The 13,110-nt window shown below is 40.9% G+C and overlaps 1 protein-coding gene across 1 annotated transcript in view; it reads left to right on the forward strand.

Moving 5' to 3' along the window:
• PCDH15 (protocadherin-related 15) overlaps positions 1 to 13,110 on the forward strand; it is a gene marked incomplete at its 3' end in the record, with an annotated part of 234,661 nt that overhangs the window by 160,343 nt on the left and 61,208 nt on the right. The window contains exons 13-14 of the mRNA XM_010002259.1: positions 538 to 687; positions 9,979 to 10,172. Of these exons, the coding sequence (XP_010000561.1) occupies positions 538 to 687; positions 9,979 to 10,172 (344 nt within the window). The remainder of the gene's footprint in view (positions 1 to 537; positions 688 to 9,978; positions 10,173 to 13,110) is intronic.

Raw genomic sequence — 13,110 nt, forward strand, 5'->3', positions numbered from 1 at the left:
GGGAAACCCTGTTCCTCTGCAGGGCTTCCTAGTAAATACTTCCGTGTTTTCTGTTCGTTTAGCATTTGAAGGAGAGCTCAGGCTTCCTGCTTTGAGTAAGACTGCTTCTAGCTTTGTGAGTCTGTCCTTAAAATGCTGCCTTGGGGCTTTAAAATGTGTATAGCAGCTCCTGCCTGTGGCTGTGCCCAGGTGAGACTTGCAGAGTCAGACAGGTTTGTGAGCTGTTGTGGCCAGGCCCCCCTCCTTGAGAGGGGGGCAGACCCTGGCCCTGAGGAGTGGTTATTCCCTCTCACTCTTCCTGCTTTTTTGACACAATATGTATAAAAGACATTGTTTTGTTTTGCTTTTGCCCTGAGTCTTGCACACTGCTCAGCTGAAGCCTCCTGTAATTGTAAGTGCAGATAAAAGTGCAAAAGGAAAATGCTGATTTTGAGTTGTCATGCTGTATATTCTCATAGTAGGAATTGTATAAGAACACACTCTTAAAATATGTTCCTGTTCTACTTTTTGTTTGTTTGTTGTTTTTTTCCTCTGAAGATGACAGCTTCTGATGGTGTACAGGAGAGTGTTCCTGTGACAGTCAACATCATGGTGATGGATGCAAATGATAATTCCCCAACCTTCTCCAATATATCCTACAGTGTCAAGATTTATACAGATATGATGCCTGGGGAAGGCGTTATAAAGGTAATTTCACACTTTCTTGTTAGCTTTGTTATCTCATTCTTTTCTAGCAGTAGATGGTCTTGTTAATCCAAGTTGAAAATGCATTGAAAACAGCTGCAAACAGCTTGTCTGTCTCTAGCCTCTTCATTAGTTACACAGCTACTAAAAAGTTGCTGGAACTAAATGGTGGGCCTCTCTTAGATGTGTAGCTGCAGCTCAGCTGTTGCATCTGAAGTTTTACAAAACATTTTCATCTGAAAAATCTTGAAAGAAAAAAACTATTATCCTGTGTTAGTGGGATATTGAAATAAAACATTTTGGGAGAACAGGTACAGGGTTCAGTAGGACATAACTAGAAATGTTTTACCATGTCATTTTTAGAGAAGCCTAAGTTTGTTTGTAGAGCAAATGAGCATTGAAAAATGTGTTGAACACAGACCCAGAGAGAGAAGCAGTTTCAATTGAAGTTTGCAAGTACTGATTTATGTGGCAGTGCAGCCCGTGGAGGTGTGTTCTGATTGCACTGAAGTTCATAGAAAAAGGGGGGTTTGGGTGGTTATTCTTCCAACATTCCAGCCATGCTTCTGGAGCTTCCAGTCCAGCTGCATGAGAAGACAAAGTGCTGCTAGTGGAGGCTGGCATTCAAGGATGGCAAAATACAGTAGAATTAAGGAAAAAAAATATATTCATTAGCTGACTTAACTAATAAATAATATTTCCTGAAATATAATCAGCTGCTGAGCTTGGGAAGGCAGCAGTGATTTCATGGTATTAGGAGCAAGTTCAGTGTCTGTTTTGGCATGTGCCCTACTTGAGCTGAACTGACTTGATGTGTTTGCTATCTTTGGATCTTCATTTATGTTATTCTTGTCTCTTCATCAATCTGGGCTCTAAGTGATTAACAGCATCAGTGACAGCCCTGGGGACATTTTCAGCAAGATTTTATGGAAAAAAAAAATTAAAATACAAGTTTTAAACATAAGTTCCAGCTTTGCACAGGGCTGTGTGGAAGACAAAGAGAGAGCAAATACTGTTGTCCTAAGTGAGCAAAAGGCAGGTAGAGCTCAGGAGCTGTGCATAGGGTTTGACATCAGGAGCTGTTCTTGCAGCATCTCATAAACTCCTAACTCCATGTATAATGGTGGATTTTTAAAGTAGAACACATTTGTGTGGTATTTAAGGTACAGAGATACATACAGTGCTGAAAAACATTCAATTGTAATTTAACTTTAAAGATTTCTTTCCTAAAGCATTAAGACTATAGCCCAAGAAGAAATCACAGAATCATAGAATGTGCTGAGTTGGAAGGGATGCATCAGGGTCATCGTGTCCAACTCCTGCCCCTGTGTAGGGCACCCCAAGAATCACATGGTGATCATGTTGAGGGTTCATCAGGGTTATGACATGGCCTTTGGTGTGCAGGGCATCAGATCCAGTGGTGTGCTGTGGATTTAAAGTATCCCAGTATCCAAATGGTTTTTCCTCTTAAAAGTTCATGTGCCAGGCAGCACAAGGCAGAAGATGTTGCTAAATGAGACTGCAGCAAGTGTGGCAAGACTAGTCCTAGTGCCCAAAGTTGGCCTGAGGGATTCTCTGAGCTGCCTGAGTGGTGTAAATGCATGGATGACACATGGGATGAAGTAGAGCAGCTACTGTGCTTTTCTGAAGCAACTGCAGTGCTAAAGTACTTGTGTGTTCAGAGGGACTGTGCTGTCCTGAGGGTTTACACCTTCTGGTATTTCACCTGTAAATACTTTCAGACCCTGGAGGTGTGAAAAGAGCAGGAGCACAAATCCTTTGTTTCTGCTTGGATCCATCAGATCAATGAAATTATGTGGATTTAGAAGTATGGTAGAGACAAAAAAGCAAAAGGGCAGAAATGGTGAGAAGTTTAGGTGTAAATATTGTGCAGTGTTTGAACTTAGCTAATACCTGACATGGACCTGGAACTGGTCCCTTCTAGAAAGACATTGGGAAGTTGGAAATGAGTAGTGGGGAGGCCAGGCTTTATACTTGGCTTTGCTGAGAATTAAACTTGTTTTGGAAAGCCTAAGAGTTCTGAGAGTGAGGGTTTTTCCCTCCTCCACACTTCTGTCTGCAAGCAACAAGTGGTTATAGACTATGTGAGTTTACAATATGGTCAGAGATGGAGGGTAGATCATTCTTCCCGGTTTGAAATGGGGGTGTTTTTCAACTAATCTTACTTTGCCAAGTGCTCTGACATTAAAAAAAAGCTAAGACTCACCATAAGATTTCTGCAGACCATGATCATGCCAGTAGTGATGATTCCAGACTGCTGGGGTGTTTGGGGAGTTGCTCACCTGGTTATTTTGCCCAGGTTACAGGCACTGAGTCTGTCATGCACCCTTATAGGAGCTGAGGGAAGAGACTTCAGTAGCCACCAAGTCTGTGGTGCCAAGAATGCCCAGGGGTTTCCTTAGGGCAGGAAGGTGGGGGTGTGCTGCTGAATCAGTGTTTGCCTCTGCTTTATAAATACTTTCTGAAATGTAAAACTGACTTCTGACTATTTTTTATTTTTTTTTTAACTGCTAATACAGTGATTTTGGTGATATACTTAACTTGTTCTCTGTGTGTGGAACAAACTCATCCTGTAACCCATCTCATAATTGGTTTAAGAATCACTTGAGATGCTGTGGGATGATGATCAGCTATGAGAGCTCTGAGAGGAAAATGACCCAGGTCACGTATGATTAGCCTGCAAAAAACACTTTTTCTTGTCAGAGAAGGTAGGTTAGAAAAAGAACACTGACCTCAGTGAATCTGTACAACCACATAATCATTTACACATAAGTGCTGGCTTGCACTTAACTATCTACTCAGACTTCAAAAGAAAGATTATCTCTGAAGACAGAGATAATCAAGAAATTATTTCTTTTATGAAGCATGTCACCTTTCTACAAAAAATGCCAATTTCTGGTCTAGCAGTGTAAGTGCTCTCATGTAGTTGCCACTTTGCTTTTGTTATCCAGAGGGTAATAAACTTATTAAGTTTTTTTCTTCTTTTGGCTGAGGGTAGTTGTGTGGAAATGTACAAATAAACCCAGTGTGTACTTGCTTTCCATCCCATTTTGTGGGAAGTTATTTTTATTTTACTCTTGGAAATAAAAGCCCAAACATATTATCTAATAGGTTGGATTGTTTTTGCAGTCTGGTACTGTTAGAAAAATAAATAAAAAAAACCCCTTATGCTCCACTTGAAAATTAAAAATAGCAGGAAAAAAAAGATACAAGTGAAATTCAGGGGGGTTTCTTCCCATTTTCTTTACCCCAATGGATAGTTAGAGCAAGGGATTTCCTTCCTTTCCCTGTTGCCTTTAAGAGGAGCAAAATAAGGGAAACAAATTTGTGTGCTGCTGAGTTGCATTGGTTTCATCTGGGAGCCTGGGGGTGGTGAGTGATCTACCTTTTGCCTTCCAGTTGTACGTGTCAGCTGCAGCTCTGCCTGTGTGCTTGTCAGAAAGTCTGAGGGTGTCATGACAGAGGAGCTTGTCCCCTTTATGGGAACAACCTCCCTCCACTTTTGGAGGATGCAGAGTGGAACAGGAAATCTCTGCTCCCTGACTCCTTGGGCAGGGGCTATGGTGGTACCCCTGGGTTGTTGAGACCAGAATTGGTTTGGGAACTTATTATTTATTTCAGGTTGAGGAGAAGATTTTCTATGTTAGGTTTAAATGTCTGTATATTCTGGCCCTTTCTGCTTGAGAATTTCTTCCCTGATTTTTTCTTCTGCTTTTATAGGCTTTTTTATTGTGCTTCCTGAGAGAGACTCCAGCTGATTGAGAAATCTGTCACTTAAAACAGTTAAATGTGTGCTAAATAATAATCATCACTAAGAAAAGTGATTAATATTAAACCTATTAAAGTACCTAATTCCAATTTTTTTTTTTTTATATCATTAGAATTTTGCTGTTCTGTTTTCTGCTTTCCTATTAGTCCTTTCTTTCAGATATTTAAATATCTTCCAGATATTTAAATTAGTTACACAGTGAGGGTTGGGGTAAGCAGCAGCCATGTAGAATGTTTCACTTAAGTAACTTAAAGCCAATCTGTTTCTTTAGACATCTCTCCCTTCTTTATACAGCATAAACTATGCTGTATAAGGCACAGAGAATGCTGAGCAATAAAATCAGAGAGCTGAGAAGGGGCAGAGGATGGCAGAAAACCATTATACACCTAAATCCTTGTGCAAATTTGTCTAAAGGTCAAAGACTTCTTGGCCCAGAAGAGCATTTTTTATATGTTCTTTTTACAGAAAAACTCATGGTCTAGCCTTAAGAAGCAGAGTCTGTGATTATTCTGCTTTAAATATATGTAACAAAAATAACATATTTTAATTTACCTGTTTATATTCTACCTAATTTCCTGGTGCAGAGGTATGACCAGTGTTCAAGCCTCTCTTACAAGACCAGTTAAATAACTCCATGATGGAAAATGGAAAAAAAAAAAGCAGCTGTGCAGTGGATTAGTGCATTGCCTGCTCACCCTGGGCCAGCTGGAGCAGTTCTGCCTGAGATCACCAGCACGGGGCAGTTTGGAGGCCCTGCGCCAGATCTTGGTTAGGTAGAGCACTCACCTTCACACCTCAGGGCATAAGCAGCCACTGTACTGGAGGTCACAAGTGACAGCAGAAAGGGAAAACGTGGTAAAACTGCAGGCAGTGAAGTGTCTATCACTGAGCTCTTGCTCACAGTAGAATTAGTCTTGAGCAGTAACAGTGTTTTCAGTTATACACAGGGACAGATTTTATTTAGAGCCATTAAATAAATACCCTCTCTGGGACTGGTTTGCCATTATCTCAAACACAGCTGCTCAGTGCTGGATCACTTTGTCTCTTTGAAACAGTTTGTTTTCATTCCCTGCACATAGGCACGTGTGACTCCAGCCATCCTTCCATACAGGCACACACTAAATGATTTATTAGAGACATGTTTGGGTATTTGCAGCTTGACATATGCTCCTGGTTTACAGCTCTTAAACAGGCATCTTGCTGTAAAGCCAGAGAACAATTTAGAGGAAATCTTTATGAAAGTCATCTCTGAACCACACTTAATGTTTTATTTATGTGGTTATTTGCAGCCCATTGCCTTCAGTCCATCAGCATATTAATTTCCATCTACAAACTAAACATTATTAGCAGAAACAGAAAACACAACAGGGTTATGTTTGCATCTCTCAGTAAACATAAATACATACTGAAGTAAAAATAATGGATAGAGACTTAATGAAATGTCTGAAGAAGATATTGAACAAGTATTTTGACCTACTCTGTTAGTGTTACATTTTCTTGGCTGAAGTTCCAGAATAGCTCCATCACAACCCTGTTTGCCCGTGACACACAGAAACTCATGACTGCTTTTACTAGTGAAACTAATGGCTGCAGGTTAAATGTTGAAGCCCAGCTTCCTCCAAGTATAAAGTGAGTCTGGACAGAGCTTATATAGTGACCAAGAACGTGTCCTTCTAAGTTGTTAAACTGTGGCTGGAAGTCCCTTTTTCCTTCCAAGATCATCACTTCTTACTGCAGCAGAATATGCACCTATTTTGCAAAACTTTCAACACATTAAATGTTAAAGGGCTGGAGCTGTTACTGCTGGATGCAAGAAGTATTTTAGGAAAGTAAAATAAATCTTGTTTTGTGCTTCTTTCTGTGTATTTTAGACAGTGTTTCTGAAATCTTGTTAACTATGAAACTCTATCGGTCTGGGACAGCTGGAGAGGGAATTTATAGAATCATGTATTATGGCAGCTGTTAGGCTTTAATTCTGTTTCATTCTGGTTTTGATTCCTGTTTTTACTCCCCAAAACATCATTCAAATAACTTATCTTTTCAAGCACTCAGTATTTGTAAGTTTAATTAACCTTACTAATCTATGTACTTGTGTAGTCAATTAATTTCCTTTTTCATGTTGTCCCAGTAAAAACTGGCTTGTTCCAAACCCTGACATTAAATACTTATGACCTTACATTTTCCATGAAGCCTTTATTTATCTTTTTGTGTTTTGCTACTTGTGAAGTTCAGTGGAGGTTTTTACAGCACTTTTCTTAACTTTGTCACTTAGTTTGATAGTTACTGTCCACAAGGATAATGAACAGTTGTGTATAGATACTCTAAAATGAGTGATAAAAGCAAAGCAGTTTGAGAGGGGTTTAAACTTTGAACCTTGGGAAGGGTGCAGAAAGTCAGGTTTACATGCTGAGTTTGGGTATGTGGGGACTGATCATTGCAAGGTAATATATTGATATATCAAGGCACCATATGGGGGGAATGCAAAGCATGTTCCAAAAGGGCAGGCTTCATAGGATGACTTTTTCACCATTTGAAAAGAAAATACAGAATGAAATACATACATTTTAATAATAATAGTAATAATAATAACAATAATAATATTTATTATTATTATTACAACAACAGAAGGATATTAATTTGGGTGCTGTTTTTTTAGCTTCTAAGAGTTTTTTAAGCTTCTCTGCTTTGTGTTTTTTTGAGATATTTAAAGTGTTTATCCTGTGTTCAATGCACAGTATGTCTTAAAATACTACAGGAGGATGAATTAAGACTTGCTCATTCTAGAGCACCAGTGATCAGCTTGCATTGTTGGAGGGAAGCATCTATGACAAAGAAATCAAAATAAGAATAGTTCAAATATACTAACTGCTTCGTTGGAGATTTGCTTTGGATTACTGTGCCAGGTGTGAAAGCAGAAAGCTGGTTCCTTCAGGAGAAAAGTACCTCAGCTAACATGCATTTCAGTTGCTGAATACTGTGAGCAACCTATTCCATGTTCAAAGCAGTTGCTGCTCCATAAAGCACTCAGGCCCTAGCAGCACTAGTAGTTTGCCATCCTGACAAAGAAGGTAAACTCCACTTTTTTTCAATTCCCGTCAATCACTTACCTTTTAGCATTTCATTTAATTTAATCTGTTTAAGCGACTGTGGGCTTCATTCTTGATTTTGAGCAAGTTTTTGACTTGTTCCATAAAATTTTATATTTCACTGACCCTATGTGCATGAGGTTATCCTATAAAGCAGCTCGATCCCTGAGTTTTTTGCACACTTGCCTCAGTGTTTTATGTCACATGCAAATGTCATTAACTTGCATATTACAGCTTTGGGTTTTATTCATCATCTCCCTTGTTCTAGTTGCAAGGTTCAGTTTCTGCTCTTCCAGTTTTTGAGCTATCCTTGGCCAAAGGTGATTTGAAAGTTGCAGGTGGTGCTCCAAAAGCCTGTGACCTGCTGAAGGTTGACTGATGCTGTATTGATTAATAGACTATTATATTGTAGCCTAAAGTAGCAGAGACTTCAGTGAGTTCCCCTCCCTGGCTGCAGTGCTGCCCACAAGGCTGAGAAAAGGTGTCCAGCAGGGAGATACTTAGCCTGCTCTCTTGGCTGGCCCTGTCTGAGATAATGTCTATTGATCCTGCTTTGGACTCCCCAGTAGTTCCCGAGGTTTTGTGTCATTGTGTTAACCTTAAATCCTGGGCTTGAAACCCTACATGCAGTGCTGCCCACTGGCATGTGTGTTTGTGTCAAGAAAGCTAAAACAGATAGGCCAGCAGAAGGAAAGTCCATGTCTGTTCTTTTTTTCACTGTAGGAGCCCTGCAGCGAATACTTTCTGAGGCTGGAATCTTTTACTGCTTAGTGTATCCTCAGGAGCTGTGCTGCTGTACCTGCTGCTGCCCCGTGCTGGGAGCAGCAGCAGCCCCTGGTGCCATCATTCCCTGGCATTGCCACTCCTCTGCTGTTGGGAGGGAGAAGCTGGGTGCAGAGGCAGCGCTGCCACTGCCTGCTGTGGCCTCCTAGAAGTTCAAGTTCTGTTTGCATTGCCTTGTCATCCCATGTGCTGTTTGAGGCAATATACACCCATACAAAATTAAGAGCCAACCTCAAAACCAGTGTGTGTGTCAGCAAAATAACCACTGTGGGAAGAAGAAATTGACCTTATAGAGTCCAGAGGTACTGGTGCAGTTTGGTGGTGCTTTGGTTGTTCAACCATAATGCTGAATGCTGTACTCCTTTATTATTATTATTATTTTCCTGAATGCAGTAATAATTAAAATAGAATTTTAATCGCAGCAATACAAGTCAAGTGCATGGCACTGTGAGCAGTTTGCTGTGTGATAATACATTGTATGTAGAATAACTTGTGTTTTTCTGTATGTGTGTGAAGGAAGAGGAGAGAGCAAAGGGCTTAGCTAGGACATGGGGCTGCCAAGGGGCGTGAATAGGGTGTGGATGGAGATTCCTGACTGTTACAACAGGGATCTGATCTGAAATCTCAATTGTTGGCTCTGTGTTATGGCATTGCAGTCAGGGCACTGGTGCAGTTACCAGCACCCACATAGGATTACTGAGCTGTGGTTTCTGGCTGTGTGTGGAAATGCTTCAGCATGGCTTACATGGGATAAACCCACTGCCTTTCCCAGGGGCAAGGTAAGAACCCCCTCATTTCCAATAACCTTAGTCATTATCATTTGGCTCTAAAATCTTAGACCTTAGATTTTTTGCATGCTCAGAATCAAAACTGTGCAATTCTATAGCAGAATTAAGAGTGATGTAGCAGAGAGATGGTATAAAGGCAGCCAAGTCCAGCAGCACATGCTGGGTTATCAGAGAGCACAGAGGTGGCCCCAGGCATCCTGTCAGGCAGGTACTGTCATGTTGCCATGTGAGATGGGCCTTGCATGTGGTTGTGTTTCCTACCCATGTATCCATATGGGAGAACAGCTGCCATTTCTACTCACTTGACTCCCTTTCAGGTACATGCACACATGAGTAACACAGACATCCTTCTCCAGTTCCACCTGGCAAGGTCTTGTCATGCAAGACCCAGACAGCAGGATTTCTGGCAGAATCAAAACTGTCAGTTTGAAGAGTGTAGAGAGCAATGGGAACTTTAAGTAGTTAAAGTAGTTAAATGCAATCCTCTTGTTACATTTGCAACACAGTAAGTATCTTCTTGCCACCTCCCCCCTTTATAGGAAGTGTTACCAATTCCAATCCAAAGAGATTAAACTTGCTCTTAATTGGTTTTCTTAATTTGTGGCTTAAAATAATGTGCTTGCAATCTTAGGTATGCAGGGTTTTTTCTGCTTCATGATGTCTTTACAATTTAAATGAAGGATAATAGGTGTATCCTTGTTGTATAGTGATTAGAAATTACTGCATATGTTACAGGTGTGCAAATTTCCCCTCTGCTTCCTCTACCCCTGCTGAGTTGCCTTACAAAAAAGCCTATTAAAATACCCCGCTGAACCACGCATGCTGACATTCTGGTTTTGAATTGCAGCTCACGGCTGTAGATGCGGACGAGGGACCCAATGGACAGATAGTGTATGAAATTTTGGCTGGAGATCAGGGAGACTTCACCATCAATGACCGAACAGGCCTTATCAGCATCGCTCCGGGGGTGGTGCTGGCAGTAGGGCGCTCCTACGCTCTCACTGTCAGGGCATCTGATAGTGCTCCTCCTGCGCAGAGAAGGTAACTCATCTCCTCTTGAAACTCATCTGCTCACCAGTGCTTAGCAGCACCCACCAAGTGTGGCACAGCCTGTTACCCCACGGTCAAGTACAGCTCAGTGTGTTCTGTTTGGTGTTAAGGGTCATCTTTTGGAAATGTGTTCTGTTAGAGGTCTCACTTTTTGTTCCCTGTTTATGTTTTCCTTGCAGTGCACAGTTTTCATTAATTCATTTGCTTACGATGGTCTGTTCTTTTTTTTTTGAAGTTCACGTGTCGTGCTGTCATTCTGCATGCCCATTTGTTAAGAAATTGAAGTGAGGGGATGTCAGCAAGAAAACAAGTGGGAAAGAAGGTGCCTTTTGTTTATAATGCAGCTTGCTGTGGTGCAGAAAGGATCAGAAACAGTTTGGTGGCTGGGCTGGAGACCTTCTCTCCAGGTGTAGGGTGTGCAGGGCCATTGAGACGTGCCTTGATGTGGACATACTTGACAAGCTGTGCCAATGGTGGATGCCCCCACTAAGACCTCCATTCTTACTGGCAGAATTATTTCTATTCTCCACCTGATAAAGAGCAGCCTGCAAATTTAGCATGGTTAGACCAGGTTCTCTCATGTTAAAAAAAAATTTAAAACATCAAGTCCCACTTAACTGCTTCTTTTCAGTTTGTGTTTTGAGTTTGGCAATTGTGCACAAATGGCATTTCATGAAGGCATAGAAGTGGGTGTATAAGTGGCTGTCATGTTCTGGGCCTGGTATTGATAATGTGACAACCTCACTGTCCAAAGGGAATGACATGGAGGGAGAGCACTTCCCAGCATTTGAATCTCCCACCATCTTTTATCTTCAAATGGGGAATGTAAGAAAGAAAGATAACATAAAAATGGAATTTCACTCATTGGCTTTTCTTCAGGTCCTGCTGCTTCTATCATGTCTCCAAGAAAGCAGCTCGTACTGTTGTGCTGTTTCAAAATATTTTTGTTTTCCAGTCACTGAAGTATTCAGATTGCTATGTTGTTCATAGAAGTAGTATCTGGTAACCTCATCTCCTGGCTCAATTTTCTTCTCCTTTCCCTCTTGCCTGATAAGCCCTCTTGTAGGGTAGCTGATAGGAGGCTGAAGAGAAGATTGCCAGCTGCTACCTACTCACTGTTGTCTGGTACTAGCATATTATTAAAGTGGAGGACAAAAATCAATAAAGCCACTTCAGAGAGCTTCAGAGTCCAGCAGTGTGGCCCCAGCAACACTAGCCCCTAGAATACAGCTTTGATTGCTGTCAGCTCCTTTGATGTTTGAAGAATCTTTATATTGCCCTAAAATATGTACCTCTGGTGGTGTATATTGGGAGCATGTGCTGTCTCCTCTGGAGGTGTCTTTATTGCAATAGTCTTCAGAAGTGGAAAAGCTCTCCTTTCTTGTTTCAGCTTGACTCCAGTTTTTTGGAATTACAGCAGGCAGTTCTCTTCATAGCTTTTAATGTGTGTTTAAAAACCACTGCATCTAGGCAGTATTCCCATAGTTAGGGTCGGTGGCCCTGGGGCCAGCCTGGCCTTGACCCAAGGTGTATTTGAGGCCCAGAGCTGTTTTTCCTGTGTCTGTGAAGGTTAAAAAATAAGGGGTAGGGCCATTGGAGCTTCCACAATGTGCTGTGGAGAAAGAATATGGATGACTGACTGTCTGGTAAGAGACATTCAGATAAAATTATTTTCCTCCCTTCCTGATGTTCTTCCTGTGAGGCTGGAGAACCAGAAATGAGCTGCTGGTGCTTGGAGCCAAGTCCTGCCATTTTAAACAGAAAAAAGCCAGGGAAAGGTCATAGGAGCTACAGCTCCGAGGTCTTTAAAGCTGTCTCCTTCCTTCCTTCTGGCTGTGAGGTGGTTAGTGATTCACAGTTGGGGTTGTATTTAGTGGTGCATGTTGCCTCGGTTGAGGCAGTAACCAGTGTTGGAACTTCTAGGAGCAGGCAAGGTCTAGGCAGCCATTACACATGCAGGCAGGGAAGTCTGTGCCATGTACAATCAGTAAAGGATTTCGATGTAATTTCAAATATGAAGCATTTTTTCCCAAACCTGGATTCTGTTGCAGGACATACTAGACTATCTGTAGCCATCTGTAAACTGGTTGGGCCGCAGCTCTGCCCTTGCTTATGCACAAAGCCAGGCCAAACAATTAAACCTGGCTCAGGAACTGTGGCTCTGCAGCCTGTGTGAGCACAAATTGAAATTGAAATGCATTCTGTGTAGCTTTTTTTTATAGTATGACACATTAAATCCCTGACAGGTGACTGTGCATAAAACAAGGAATTTGGTTGGGTATTTTTGAAGTTTCTATAGCAAGCATCATTAATGTCAGTTATTGAGATGTATTTAAGTACACTGAAATACTTTCAGTATATTCAAGTTTCTACAAATTATTAAAGATGAAGTTTAGTTTTTCAAAACTGAAGTTGTAGTAAAGCATACAGGGATTAGCAATTTCTGTTCTTGAAAGAACATTAGAAGAACATTTGTAAAATCAACAATTTCATTTCAGACCTCAGCCTTTTCACTACTGATGTCAGATGCCTGTACAGTGGAAGGGTGTCACTTGGTGACAAGAGTGATATGCCAGAGCAAGACTAATTTAGAAACTACCTGATCATGAGATAATTATTCCATATTCCATTATTTCCATAGTTGAAAAGTATACATTGTCTTAGACTTGCATATGCTGAAGTTGTTTGAAGATTCAGCTTTGTCTCCTTTTTTTTCCCCAAGCCAAAGCAGATTTTGCCAGCCACTTACATGGGCTTTATATAGCACACATAAAATGAATGGTGTTGTAAATATGAAAGTGCTAATTAAAACTGGATTGGAAATGGAAAAAAAAAAGAAAAAAGTAACTGTTTAATATCATAATTCTTTTAGTTTGTGGGCTACTAGTGTTCAGTTTTTATTATCTGATCTTAAAGATTTGAAGAAAAT

This window comes from Chaetura pelagica, unplaced genomic scaffold (genome assembly GCF_000747805.2).
Source record: "Chaetura pelagica isolate M959 unplaced genomic scaffold, ChaPel_1.0 scaffold517, whole genome shotgun sequence".
Taxonomy (NCBI): Eukaryota; Metazoa; Chordata; class Aves; order Apodiformes; family Apodidae; genus Chaetura; species Chaetura pelagica.